This window comes from Oncorhynchus mykiss, chromosome 7 (assembly GCF_013265735.2).
Source record: "Oncorhynchus mykiss isolate Arlee chromosome 7, USDA_OmykA_1.1, whole genome shotgun sequence".
Taxonomy (NCBI): Eukaryota; Metazoa; Chordata; class Actinopteri; order Salmoniformes; family Salmonidae; genus Oncorhynchus; species Oncorhynchus mykiss.
Genome location: NC_048571.1, coordinates 8,795,751 through 8,811,148, shown reverse-complemented (window position 1 = coordinate 8,811,148; position 15,398 = coordinate 8,795,751). Strand labels below are relative to the sequence as shown.

The 15,398-nt window shown below is 45.5% G+C and overlaps 1 protein-coding gene across 2 annotated transcripts in view; it reads left to right on the top strand.

Annotated features, from left to right (window-relative positions):
- The window catches only part of LOC110511685 (DNA-binding protein SATB2-like), a 63,029-nt gene that overhangs the window by 11,311 nt on the left and 36,320 nt on the right, over positions 1–15,398 (top strand). For both annotated transcript variants that reach the window (XM_036982439.1, XM_036982438.1), the window contains exons 2-4: positions 2,917–3,132; positions 5,393–5,590; positions 12,208–12,334. In XM_036982439.1, the coding sequence (XP_036838334.1) occupies positions 2,961–3,132; positions 5,393–5,590; positions 12,208–12,334 (497 nt within the window). In that variant the 5' untranslated portion in view covers positions 2,917–2,960. The remainder of the gene's footprint in view (positions 1–2,916; positions 3,133–5,392; positions 5,591–12,207; positions 12,335–15,398) is intronic.

The window sequence follows — 15,398 nt, the reverse complement described above, 5'->3', positions numbered from 1 at the left end:
CTGCCTCAGATCACCCAGGTCCCTATGATATGTTGTGGCTGGATCCCCTCACTGTCAGGCCTAGGATGCCTCAGCTATGCAGTCCTATGGGAAAGAAAGAAAGTGACTGGTCTTTCCAGTTAAACAGAGGGAGAGGCAGCTTCAGTTCTTCCGTATTACAATATTCTGAGTTTGTGTTGGAAGGCTCTTTTTAAAGGCTGTTATTAATTTGGCATGTGCGTTTTATTGTCATCATGTGCTGCTTTTAGGCCAGAATGGGTTAATTATCATGCCAGGGGAAACCACAGATTGTGAAACAAACACATCAGATTGCATGACAGATAGCCCCTTTACGTCTAGAGGGTGGTGGCAGACTGCAGTTCGAACCCATGTCTCCTGCACACCATGAGACTGTGTTAGCCCGCTGAGCTGAAGCCAGATAGGCAGCAGACTGCTCCTGCTTCTATAATAGTTGTGTGACAGTCTGGGGGTTCAAACCCGATTGTCCTGCCAGCCACAAGACTGTGTTAGCCCGGTGAGCTAAAGTCAGACAGCCAATGGAAGTCGTCAGATCTCAGACACGGTAGTAGTGCGTCAAGTTATAGCCTGTTGTTACAACTTTGCCTGAAAAGCCAACTATCACCCCCTAGATTAGTGGCATAGCCTTTTGGTCAAACCGTAGACCTGGCTATACATACTGTATCATCTCTGGCGACAGACAGGGAGGCAGGTAGCCTCGTGGTTAGAGTGTTGGGCCAGTAACTGAAAAGTTGTTGGTTCAAATCCCAGAGGTGAAAAAAATCATCTGATGATGTGCCCCTGAGCAAGGCACATATCCCTGATTCCTCCTGTAAACCACTCCGGATAAGAGTGTCTGCTAAATGACAAAAATTTACATTGACAGGCCTACCTAGCATGAGATTTGGTTGTGTAGATGACTGAGATGTAAATTGACAGTCCTACCTAGCATGAGATTTGCTGTGTAGATGACTAAGATGTAAATTGACAGGCCTACCTAGCATGAGATTTGCTGTGTAGATGACTGAGATGTAAATTGACAGACCTACCTAGCATGAGATTTGCTGTGTAGATGACTGAGATGTAAATTGACAGGCCTACCTAGCATGAGATTTGGTTGTGTAGATGACTGAGATGTAAATTGACAGTCCTACCTAACATGAGATTTGGTTGTGTAGATGACTGAGATGTAAATTGACAGGCCTACCTAGCATGAGATTTGGTTGTGTAGATGACTAAGATGTAAATTGACAGTCCTACCTAGCATGAGATTTGGTTGTGTAGATGACTGAGATGTAAATTGACAGACCTACCTAGCATGAGATTTGCTGTGTAGATGACTGAGATGTAAATTGACAGGCCTACCTAGCATGAGATTTGGTTGTGTAGATGACTGAGATGTAAATTGACAGTCCTACCTAGCATGAGATTTGGTTGTGTAGATGACTGAGATGTAAATTGACAGGCCTACCTAGCATGAGATTTGCTGTGTAGATGACTGAGATGTAAATTGACAGGCCTACCTAGCATGAGATTTGCTGTGTAGAAGACTATAGAGTCTGATAGCAGTCAGTAATATTATTTACAGTAAAGAGCCTGGTGATTTCCACCAGATGCTGGGTTGCTGTTTGTTTGTTGTGGTCTGCTTTTTCTGCTCTCGTCATCTGTAAATAAAAAGTAATGTCTTCAGTATGGGAGGGTTGATGGGTACAGGGAGGAAATGACCACAGCACTCACGCCTCCAACACAGCACTCACGCCTCCAACACAACATGAACGTATGAAGCGGTCATCTCCGTGTGATGAGTTTGATACAAAAGAAGGGTTTCATTTCAAAATGCTATTTATCTTTTTTTCAGAAATGTTGAGAAATAAGCTTTTACTGTTGAAAGAAATGATGAAACAGATTGGTGTTTTTTCACTATCTCATATCGGCATGGGGTTGTTCAACAACAGACATGTATTTGTTTTAAATCTATCACTTGATGGTTTCATTTCAGAGAGACAAATAATGAACTCGTTTTGCTAAATGCTACAATATCCACCTGACTCTCAGAGGTCGTACTACTGATTTTACAGTGAAATGTAACCTTTTCTTTTACCTTTGTGACATTAATATATTGTTTTACAATAATAATTAAACACAGTCATGTGAGATCTGTATGTAAAACATTTACATTTGACATTTTAGTCATTTAGCATATGCTCTTATCCAGAGTGACAGTAAGTAAGGGGCATTCATCTTAAGACAGCTAGGTGACACAACCACATACAGTATCACAGTCAAATGAACAGGAAACAAACATTCCATTCCAGCTAAACAACAGATATATATATATATAGCACAATGGAAGCAATGGAATCATCCCAAAAGTGCAAATACATTGACCCAATGCCTCTGTCTCTTTTCAAATGCTCAACATATCTGAAAGAAAACAGATAGTATTTAAACCCTGAACTGATTTGAAGGAGTCTCCACAATGTCAACACCAGTAAGATGTAGATAGTTGCCTGTAGACACTTACTAGATAAACTAAGTTTAGCAGAGGGTACACTGATCCTAGTTCAGTGCCTATGTTGAAGGGTAACTTCGTCCTAAAGAACAAATGCCTCCTCTATTTTCTTTTCCCTCTCGCTCGCTCTCTCTCCCTCTCTCTCTGTCTCTCTCTCGCTCGCTCGCTCTCTCTCCCTCTCTTTCTCTTCTCTCTCTCACTCTCTCTGTCTCGCTCGCTCTCTCTCCCTCTCTTTCTCTTCTCTCTCTCTCACTCTTTCTGTCTCGCTCGCTCTCTCTCCCTCTCTTTCTCTTCTCTCTCTCTCACTCTCTCTGTCTCGCTCTCTCTCTCTCCCTCTCTTTCTCTTCTCTCTCTCTCACTCTCTCTGTCTCTCTCTCTCTCTCTCTCTCTCTCTCTCCTGTCTGCAGGTCCGTACGCTCTGTTGGGAGTCCCTCCTGGAGGTTGGAGGGGGATGGAGCGTGGTGGTACTGAGAGCCCCTGTCTGCGGGACAGTCCCGAGCAGAGAGGGGACAGCCCGGACACCTGCGCCCCCCCGCCGGGCAAGATGAGCCGTCTGGAGGGCAACGGGAGCCCCACGGGTCCACACACGCGCCTCAACGGCACCCCGTTACGGCCCCTCGGAGGTAGGGGAACACACAGAGGAACACATACACAAGCAGACACACACACACACAGTCTTGCGCAGCTAACCTTGTGGGGACATACAATTCAGTACCATTCAAAGTCCTATTTTCCCTAACCCTTAACCCTAACCCTAACCCTTAACCCTAACCCTAACCCTTAACCCTAACCCTAACCCTTAACCCTAACCCTTAACCCTAACCCTAACCCTTAACCCTAACCCTTAACCCTAACCCTTAACCCTAACCCTTAACCCTAACCATAACCCTTAACCCTAACCTTAACCCTAACCATAAACCTAATTCTAACCTTAACCCTAACCATAAACCTAATTCTAACCCCAACACTAATTCTAACCTTAACCCTAAACCCCCCAGAAATAGCATTTTACCTTGTGGGGACCAAACAAAATGTCCCCAGTTGGTCAAATACTAGTTAAACACGTCCACTCACACACAGACACACAGACACACGGACAGTCAGAGAGAGAGACACATGTTTCCCTTACACAGATCCACAAAGATTTTGAAAACAAATCCAATTTTGATAAATTCCCATATCTACTGGGTGAAATACCACAGTGTGACATCACTGCAGCAAGATTTGTGACCTGCTGCCACAAGAAAAGGGTCAACCAGTGAAGAACAAACACCATTGTAAATACAACCCATATTTATGTTGATTTATGCTTCCCTTTTGTACTTTAACCATTTGTACATCGTTACAACACTGTATATATACATAATATGACATTTGTAATGTCTTTATTTGTAATGACTGTTATGTTTTGTTGTTTATTTCACTTTTGTATATTATCTACCTCACTTGCTTTGGCAATGTTAACACATTTCCCATGCCAATGAAGCCCCTTGAATTGAATTTAATTGAATTGAGAGAGACAGAGTGAGAAAGAGAGAGAGAGACAGAAAGAGAGACAAAGACAAAGAGAGAGACAGAGACAGAGAGAGAGAGAGACAGAGAGACAGAAACAGAGAGAGATTGAGATAAGAGTGAGACAGACACAGACAGACAGACAGACAGACAGACAGACAGACAGACAGACAGACAGACAGACAGACAGACAGACAGACAGACAGACAGACAGACAGACAGATAGAAGAGAAGAGAAGAGAAGAGAAGAGAAGAGAAGAGAAGAGAAGAGAAGAGAAGAGAAGAGAAGAGAAGAGAAGAGAAGAGAAGAGAAGAGAAGAGAAGAGAAGAGAAGAGGATTCCTCCTCATAGCCATGGCTTTCTGCTAGTGTTAATGAGGGAGCTGTCTTTGAACTGGGGGAAATCAGCCTCTCTGTTTAAAACCACAGCATGGCGGTGTGGAATGGGCCACACATGATATCCTAACACTATAGTCCAGAGAGCAGTTTATACATAGTGTATGTTCACTTGTAGGGACATACACACACACTTCCACTCCCTAGCTGAGTTATTGGGATATAGCGTGCCTGATGAGACTTGGTTTCCTGGAGTTCATTTGTCGTTGTGCTGTCAGTAGCTTGATTGATTCCTCCAAATTACTACTCCTTAAGGATTAGCTGAGTATGATGGAGGGTTTCAGGCTTGGAAAAGTCACAGTTTCATGACTAATGCAAATTATGAAATTATTCACTGGTCTCTTTTTCTATCTGTGAAAAACGTCAGAATGATGTCCTTAATTTGTTATGAGTGGTTCAGAAAATGACTTTATGCAAGACATTGATATGTGCTGTGTGTGAGTGCTTAGCAGTTAAGAGCGTTGGGACAATAACCGAAAGGTCACTGGTTCAAATCCCAGAGTAGACCAAGTGATGAATCTGTCGATGTGCTCTTCAGCAAGGCACTTAGCCCTAATTGCTCTGGATAAGTGTCTGCTAAATGATGGTAAGTTAGTGAGTAATAACTGAGCTAATCTTCTAGCCCTCCCTCTGTGTTCATATCAAGCCCAGGTTGTACTGGATTCATCATTTCTGTCTTACTGTAATGGAGAAGGTTGTTTATTGTCACTCAGTCCTCTCTTTCTCTCCCCTCCTCGCTCTCTCTCGCTCTCCCCCCTCCTCCTCTCTCTCTCCTCCCCTCCTCCTCTCTCTCTTTCTCTCTCTCTCTCTCTCTCTCTCTCTCTCTCTCTCTCTCTCTCTCTCTCTCTCTCTCTCTCTCTCTCCCCCTCCTCCGTCTCCCTGTCTCCTGTCTCTCTCTATCCTCCACCTGTCTCTCTATCTCTCCCCCATCTCCCCCTCTCTCTCTCTCTCTCTCTCTCTCTCTCTCTCTCTCCAGGTCTGATGATCCCTGTGTACTGTGTAGTGGAGCAGGCAGATGGGGTCGTGTCTGGGGGTGTGGTCTCTGACAGGGATGGGCGTGGTGACAGACATGCTGAGTTTGTATTGGTTCGTAAGGACATCCTCTTCACCCAGCTGGTGGAGACAGCCCTCGTGGCCCTGGGCTACTCCCACAACTCAGCCGTGCAGGCGAGAGGTGAGTTAGATAGGACAGGAGTGTGTGTGCGAGAGTGTGTGTGTGTGTGTGTGGTGTATGTGTGTGTGTGTGTGTGTGTGTGTGTGTGTGTGTGTGTATGTGTGTGTGGGGGGGTAGGTGTGTGTGTTTGGGTAGGTGTGTGTGTGTGTGTGTGTGTGTGTGTGTGTGTGTGTGTGTGTGTGTGTGTGTGTGTGTGTGTGTGTGTGTGCGTGTATGTGTGTGTTTGGGTAGGTGTGTGCCTGTGAGAGGGTCAGAGGGTCAGAGAATTATCCTTTCCGAAAGAGCTGATCACAAACCATCTTTTAAATGTTTGCCGTCATGTGTTTTTCACTCAATCTGATACTGGCAATATTACTAAACACACTTCATTTTGTAATTCAGTGATGAGAAACTATGATACTTGGTCGTGTAATCTGGAACAAAAGGTACGCAATTTACATGTGACCTAAAGCAAGAAAGGTCACACCGAGGCTGCTTCCAACCCTCCACAATAGTAAAACAGTCACACCGAGACTGCTTCCATCCCTCCACAACAGTAAAACAGTCACACCGAGGCTGTTTCCAACAGTAAAACAGTCACACCGAGGCTGTTTCCAACAGTAAAACAGTCACACCGAGGCTGTTTCCAACAGTGAAACAGTCACACCGAGGCTGCTTCCAACCCTCCACAACAGTAAAACAGTCACACCGAGGCTGTTTCCAACAGTAAAACAGTCACACCGAGGCTGTTTTCAACAGTAAAACAGTCACTCCGAGGCTGTTTCCAACAGTAAAACAGACACACCGAGGCTGTTTCCAACAGTAAAACAGTCACACCGAGGCTGTTTCCAACAGTAAAACAGTCACACGAGGCTGTTTCCAACAGTAAAACAGTCACACCGAGGCTGTTTCCAACAGTAAAACAGTCACACCGAGGCTGTTTCCAACAGTAAAACAGTCACACCGAGGCTGTTTCCAACAGTAAAACAGTCACACCGAGGCTGTTTCCAACAGTAAAACAGACACACCGAGGCTGTTTCCAACCCTCCACAACAGTAAAACAGTCACACCGAGGCTGTTTCCAACAGTAAAACAGTCACACCGAGGCTGTTTCCAACAGTAAAACAGTCACACCGAGGCTGTTTCCAACAGTAAAACAGTCACACCGAGGCTGTTTCCAACAGTAAAACAGTCACACCGAGGCTGTTTCCAACAGTAAAACAGACACACCGAGGCTGTTTCCAACCCTCCACAACAGTAAAACAGTCACACCGAGGCTGTTTCCAACAGTAAAACAGTCACACCGAGGCTGTTTCCAACAGTAAAACAGTCACACCGAGGCTGTTTCCAACAGTAAAACAGTCACACCGAGGCTGCTTCCAACCCTCCACAACAGTAAAACAGTCACACCGAGACTGTTTCCAACAGTAAAACAGTCACACCGAGGCTGTTTCCAACCCTCCACAACAGTAAAACAGTCACACCGAGGCTGCTTCCAACCCTCCACAACAGTAAAACAGTCACACCGAGACTGTTTCCAACAGTAAAACAGTCACACCGAGGCTGCTTCCAACCCTCCACAACAGTAAAACAGTCACACCGAGGCTGTTTCCAACAGTAAAACAGTCACACCGAGACTGTTTCCAACAGTAAAACAGTCACACCGAGGCTGTTTCCAACAGTAAAACAGTCACACCGAGGCTGCTTCCAACCCTCCACAACAGTAAAACAGTCACACCGAGGCTGTTTCCAACAGTAAAACAGTCACACCGAGGCTGCTTCCAACCCTCCACAACAGTAAAACAGTCACACCGAGGCTGTTTCCAACAGTAAAACAGTCACACCGAGGCTGCTTCCAACCCTCCACAACAGTAAAACAGTCACACCGAGGCTGTTTCCAACAGTAAAACAGTCACACCGAGGCTGCTTCCAACACTCCACAACAGTAAAACAGTCACACCGAGGCTGTTTCCAACAGTAAAACAGTCACACCGAGGCTGCTTCCAACCCTCCACAACAGTAAAACAGTCACACCGAGGCTGTTTCCAACAGTAAAACAGTCACACCGAGGCTGCTTCCAACCCTCCACAACAGTAAAACAGTCACACCGAGGCTGTTTCCAACCCTCCACAACAGTAAAACAGTCACACCGAGGCTGTTTCCAACAGTAAAACAGTCACACCGAGGCTGTTTCCAACAGTAAAACAGTCACACCGAGGCTGCTTCCAACCCTCCACAACAGTAAAACAGTCACACCGAGACTGTTTCCAACAGTAAAACAGTCACACCGAGGCTGTTTCCAACAGTAAAACAGTCACACCGAGGCTGCTTCCAACCCTCCACAACAGTAAAACAGTCACACCGAGGCTGTTTCCAACAGTAAAACAGTCACACCGAGGCTGTTTCCAACTCTCCACAACAGTAAAACAGTCACACCGAGGCTGCTTCCAACCCTCCACAACAGTAAAACAGTCACACCGAGGCTGCTTCCAACCCTCCACAACAGTAAAACAGTCACACCGAGGCTGCTTCCAACCCTCCACAACAGTAAAACAGTCACACCGAGGCTGTTTCCAACCCTCCACAACAGTAAAACAGTCACACCGAGGCTGCTTCCAACCCTCCACAACAGTAAAACATTCACACCGAGGCTGCTTCCAACCCTCCACAACAGTAAAACAGTCACACTGAGGCTGTTTCCAACAGTAAAACAGTCACACCGAGGCTGCTTCCAACCCTCCACAACAGTAAAACAGTCACACCGAGGCTGTTTCCAACAGTAAAACAATCACACCGAGGCTGCTTCCAACCCTCCACAACAGTAAAACAGTCACACAGAGGCTGTTTCCAACAGTAAAACAGTCACACGGAGACTGTTTCCAACCCTCCACAACAGTAAAACAGTCACACCGAGACTGTTTCCAACAGTAAAACAGTCACACCGAGGCTGCTTCCAACCCTCCACAACAGTAAAACAGTCACACCGAGGCTGTTTCCATCCCTCCACAACAGTAAAACATTCACACCGAGGCTGTTTCCAACAGTAAAACAGTCACACCGAGGCTGTTTCCAACCCTCCACAACAGTAAAACAGTTACACCGAGACTTTTTCCAACCCTCCACAACAGTAAAACAGTCACACCGAGACTGTTTCCAACCCTCCACAACAGTAAAACAGTCACACCGAGACTGTTTCCAACCCTCCACAACAGTAAAACAGTCACACCGAGACTGTTTCCAACCCTCCACAACAGTAAAACAGTCACACCGAGGCTGCTTCCAACAGTAAAACAGTCACACCGAGGCTGCTTCCAACCCTCCACAACAGTAAAACAGTCACACCGAGGCTGTTTCCAACAGTAAAACAGTCACACCGAGGCTGTTTCCAACAGTAAAACAGTCACACCGAGGCTGTTTCCAACAGTAAAATAGTCACACCGAGGCTGTTTCCAACAGTAAAACAGACACACCGAGGCTGTTTCCAACCCTCCACAACAGTAAAACAGTCACACCGAGACTGTTTCCAACCCTCCACAACAGTAAAACAGTCACACCGAGACTGTTTCCAACCCTCCACAACAGTAAAACAGTCACACCGAGACTGTTTCCAACCCTCCACAACAGTAAAACAGTCACACCGAGGCTGCTTCCAACAGTAAAACAGTCACACCGAGGCTGCTTCCAACCCTCCACAACAGTAAAACAGTCACACCGAGGCTGTTTCCAACAGTAAAACAGTCACACCGAGGCTGTTTCCAACAGTAAAACAGTCACACCGAGGCTGCTTCCAACAGTAAAACAGTCACACCGAGACTGTTTCCAACAGTAAAACAGTCACACCGAGGCTGTTTCCAACAGTAAAACAGTCACACCGAGGCTGTTTCCAACAGTAAAACAGTCACACCGAGGCTGCTTCCAACAGTAAAACAGACACACCGAGACTGTTTCCAACAGTAAAACAGTCACACCGAGGCTGCTTCCAACAGTAAAACAGTCACACCGAGACTGTTTCCAACAGTAAAACAGTCACACCGAGGCTGCTTCCAACAGTAAAACAGTCACACCGAGACTGTTTCCAACAGTAAAACAGTCACACCGAGGCTGCTTCCAACTCTCCACAACAGTAAAACAGTCACACCGAGGCTGCTTCCAACCCTCCACAACAGTAAAACAGTCACACCGAGGCTGTTTCCAACCCTCCACAACAGTAAAACAGTCACACCGAGACTGTTTCCAACAGTAAAACAGTCACACCGAGGCTGCTTCCAACTCTCCACAACAGTAAAACAGTCACACCGAGGCTGTTTCCAACCCTCCACAACAGTAAAACAGTCACACCGAGGCTGTTTCCAACCCTCCACAACAGTAAAACAGTCACACCGAGGCTGTTTCCAACTCTCCACAACAGTAAAACAGTCACACCGAGACTGTTTCCAACAGTAAAACAGTCAAACCACGTGAAGCCAAACATTGCTGCAGGACAGAATAAATATAGACCAATGACTGAAATAAATACCTTGCCGGTCAACCCCAAAGACGACAACAGACCAAACAACAGAGACACACAAAGAAAAGCAGCAAAACCGTTCCACATTCCAACCCCGTAAACGCAGGCCCTAAACCTGGCAACGCCCTCGACTCACTCCACTCCTCCCAAATGGATACGTTTTGAAATAAGCTTTTATGTTAAATGATTCAATTCTGGCTGAAATGTTTCATTTTTTCCCTCTGTGTAAACGAAAGGACACAGAGAATGTTATATTGTCTCTCCCTGAGTTGTGCACCTCATAACATCGATCCAGTTGTATTTTGAAACTCTCCACAGGGCACCACTGTCTTTCTTTAGTTAGGCATTTTGTGGTAATTAAAAGGGAGATATTGTTTATTTAGATGATACATTTTAAATGGGCATATAGACAAAGGACAGGCTATCTATTTTGGGTTGTCTCTTTTTAACATGTGACAGAGCTGGTCGGCAGGTCGTTTCAACATGGGGCATTGAGCTGGTCGGCAGGTCGTTTCAACATGGGGCATTGAGCTGGTCGGCAGGTCGTTTCAACATGGGGCATTGAGCTGGTCGGCAGGTCGTTTCAACATGGGGCATTGAGCTGGTCGGCAGGTCGTTTCAACATGGGGCATTGAGCTGGTCGGCAGGTCGTTTCAACATGGGGCATTGAGCTGGTCGGCAGGTCGTTTCAACATGGGGCATTGAGCTGGTCGGCAGGTCGTTTCAACATGGGGCATTGAGCTGGTCGGCAGGTCGTTTCAACATGGGGCATTGAGCTGGTCGGCAGGTCGTTTCAACATGGGCCATTGAGCTGGTCGGCAGATCTTTTCAACATGGGGCATTGAGCTGGTCGGCAGGTCGTTTTAACATGGGGCATTGAGCTGGTCGGCAGGTCATTTCAACATGGGGCATTGAGCTAGTCGGCAGGTCATTTCAACATGGGGCATTGAGCTGGTCGGCAGGTCATTTCAACATGTGACATTGAGCTGGACAGCAGGTCATCACAATTTGTGACATTGAGCTGGTCACGCACACACACACACACACACACACACACACACACACACAAACACACACACACTATTGCAGATGGAGGATGGAAGGCCGGGGCTATCTGTGTTTGATTCCCCTGATCCTAATGTGATTATCCTTGTTTAGGTTAGCTGTTCCAGCCCTGGTCTTGAGGAAGGACAGGGGAATGTGTCTGTGTACACATCCTAGGATGCATTTCAGATGCAGAGGGAGAGAGAGGGTGGGGGGTGGGGGGGGGGTCTCATTGTCAGATGCAGTGTCTATGTAGGGGAAGACTTTTCTTATTTCCTTTTCTGTAGAACCAGCACTGTGTAGGCAAGCAGGCCATGGATCTTACTTAAATCAACGTCATTTCATACTTTGTAATGCCATTATTCCATCTCTGTTTGAATGTGGTTCAATTTCTATAGTTCTATGCTCAGCCACAAGAACGTTCAATGAATAATGGAAACACTCTAGATCAGGAGCGATAAGCGACCAATTTAAAATGAAAGTCTATGTCCTGATGCCCATTTCTAGTCATCCCTTATTTCCTAATACTCACCTGTCTTTAGATCCAGAGATATCTCTCAGAGCTCTCTATATGATGTATATCTATGAACTCACCTGTCTTTAGATCCAGAGATACCTATTTGGGTTAATTAAACAATCATTCATTTTAATGGGGCGGTATTAATTGGCGTGTGACACAATCTCCAGCCTTGACCTGTCCTGTCCATCAGTGATGTTGTCTCTTGCACGTATATCCCTGCTATAAAAGGCTTTGCTGGGTCTCTGTGTTTCTTCCCCAGGCTGATAAGGGTTGGGGTTGATAGATGTGGGGAATCAGGTCGGTGCCTCTTCCCCAGGCTGATAATGCATTAATAGATAACACTCTTTATCTCTTTATCTCAATCTTTATCTCTCATTGTTAAACCATGAGTTTTACAGCTGCTGATGAAAATATAGAAACATTATATCTAGGTTTTCACATGTACAGGCACACACACATACAGACTTTGTCGTCTTCGGCAACCTTAAGAAATGAACCCCCAGGTGAATGTGTATAAACTGAAAACGGCAGCATGTTGATGACATCATTGTTCTGTCTCCCCTCCAGGCATCATCAAAGTGGGCCGCTGGAACCCCATGCCCATCCACTACCTGACTGACGCCCCCGAGGCCACCGTCGCCGACATGCTGCTGGACGTCTATCACATGGTTACCCTCCGCATCCTACTGCAGAGGTCAGTGGGTATGGACGGACGGACGGACGGGAGTGTGTGTTAGTGTGTGTGTGTGTGTGTGTGTGTGTGTGTGTGTGTGTGTGTGTGTGTGTGTGTGTGTGTGTGTGAGTGAGTGAGTGAGTGAGTGAGTGAGTGAGTGAGTGAGTGAGTGAGTGAGTGAGTGAGTGAGTGAGTGAGTGAGTGAGTGAGTGCGAGCGAGCGCGAGCGAGCGAGGAGCAGGGAGAGAGCAGGTTTATTGATATGAAAAACAGGTTTATTGGGATGAGTCTTGTCCTGGAGGCAGAACTGAGCCGTTTCCGCTAGATAGGCCAGCTGCAAAGTCAAATTGGAAATATTGTAAAACTGTATAAAACCAAAATGCAGCTTTTTGATCTTAATTTAAGGTTAGGTTCAGGCGTTAGGGTTAGCAGTGTGGTTAAGGTTAGGGTTAAGGTTAGATTCAGGCATTAGGGTTAGCAATGTAGTTAAGGTTAGGGTTAAGATTAGATTCAGGAATTAGGGTTAGCAGTGTGGTGAAGGTTAGGGTTAAGGTTAGATTCAGGCGTTAGGGTTAGCAGTGTGGTTAAGGTTAGGGTTAAGATTAAATTCAGGCGTTAGGGTTAGCAGTGTGGTTAAGGTTAGGGTTAAGGTTAGATTCAGGAATTAGGGTTAGCAGTGTGGTGAAGGTTAGGGATAAGGTTAGGTTCAGGCATTAGGGTTAGCAATGTAGTTAAGGTTAGGGTTAAGATTAGGTTCAGGAATTGGGGTTAGCAGTGTGGTTAAGGTTAGAGATAAGGTTAGGTTTAAAATCAGATGTTATGACTTTATGACAGCCAGCTAGTGAGCACTCTGCAGAGCTGCCTCCAGAACAACATTCATGACGAAAAACGCTAACCTGCACTTACAGTGAGTCACTTATCAACAGTGGGTAATGGTAACCGTCAATAATCTTTGTTTAATAGTGTTACCATGGTAGCACCACAGCACACTATAACAATCCACCCTGGTTATGACTTTGTTGATAGGAGTGGATAGTCTCGCTATCATTATGGCCACTGTTTGATATCAGGTTAGCTGGCACCAGGATGACAACACATGCACTATAAATAGGTGCAGTGAAATGTGTTGTTTTACAGGGTCAGCCATAGTAGTACAGTACCCCTGGAACAAATTAGGGTTAAGTTCGTTTCTCAAGGGCATATCGACAGATTTACACCTTGTCGGCTCGGGTATTCAAACCAGAGACCTTTCGGTAACTGGCCCAACGCTCTGACCACGAGGCTACCTGCCACCCCATTGGGTGATCCTCATGAAACCAGTTTAAACATGTCTCAAGCAAAACTCATAAATCATTCTGAGGACTAAGATGTCTACTTTTTGGCCAGTGACTTTTTTAAAATACATTTTACATTTTCACTGGGATTTTATGTATTTTCAGCCCGAATTCTCATTACCGAAATGTGTCCGAATTAGATTCTCTTGTAATTTTATACAATTTTACTTCAGAAAAGCCAAACTTATTTCAATAAAAAACAAAATGATGTTGCTGTAGTTTGTCCATAAGTCATAAAAATGGTATACTAGTTGAAGTACATTAAACTATAATATGTATTATGTTCAAGCACGTGTCTCATTACTGTGTCTCATTACCGTAACACTTTTCAAGTTCCTGTAAAAACTCCAATCAGTTTTGTAATAACGTTTTATTCATGATGCATCATCTAGAGGAAGAGTAGAAGTTCAATTCATGTTTGTTTGTTTGCCTTCAGAACGAGGTTCTTATTCTCAAACACCCATTTTACCCCACTTGGCCTTCTCATTACCCCACTTGGCCTTCTCATTACCCCACTTGGCCTTCTCATTACCCCACTTGGCCTTCTCATTACCCCACTTGGACTTCTCATTACCCCACTTGGCCTTCTCATTACCCCACTTGGCCTTCTCATTACCCCACTTGGCCTTCTCATTACCCCACTTGGCCTTCTCATTACCCCACTTGGCCTTCTCATTACCCCACTTGGCCTTCTCATTACCCCACTTGGCCTTCTCATTACCCCACTTGGCCTTCTCATTACCCCACTTGGCCTTCTCATTACCCCACTTGGCCTTCTCATTACCCCACTTGGCCTTCTCATTACCCCACTTGGCCTTCTCATTACCCCACTTGGACTTCTCATTACCCCACTTGGCCTTCTCATTACCTCACTTGGCCTTCTCATTACCCCACTTGGCCTTCTCATTACCCCACTTGGCCTTCTCATTACCCCACTTGGCCTTCTCATTACCTCACTTGGCCTTCTCATTACCCCACTTGGCCTTCTCATTACCCCATTTGGCCTTCTCATTACCGCACTTGGCCTTCTCATTACCCCACTTGGCTTTCTCATTACCCCACTTGGCCTTCTCATTACCCCACTTGGCCTTCTCATTACCCCACTTGGACTTCTCATTACCCCACTTGGCCTTCTCATTACCTCACTTGGCCTTCTCATTACCCCACTTGGCCTTCTCATTACCCCACTTGGCCTTCTCATTACCCCACTTGGCCTTCTCATTACCTCACTTGGCCTTCTCATTACCCCACTTGGCCTTCTCATTACCCCACTTGGCCTTCTCATTACCCCACTTGGCCTTCTCATTACCCCACTTGGCTTTCTCATTACCCCACTTGGCCTTCAAATTACCCCACTTGGCCTTCTCATTACCCCACTTGGACTTCTCATTACCCCACTTGGCCTTCTCATTACCTCACTTGGCCTTCTCATTACCCCACTTGGCCTTCTCATTACCCCACTTGGCCTTCTCATTACCTCACTTGGCCTTCTCATTACCCCACTTGGCCTTCTCATTACCAAAATGGCTAAAAAGCTCAAATTGGGAAAAAGTCTGATTTTATTTTATAGTTTCATTTGACATATTTTCAGTGTTATGTTTAACTTAGGCCTTTTCATTAGGATAGCAATGTAAAAAAATATTAGAAAATGTTTTGTTTATTACTTTTTTGGACTGTTACGGTAATTATAATTTTGTGGAAAGGATGGTAAAATGCGTAGTATTTGGCCCAAAAACATAATGATAATAATTA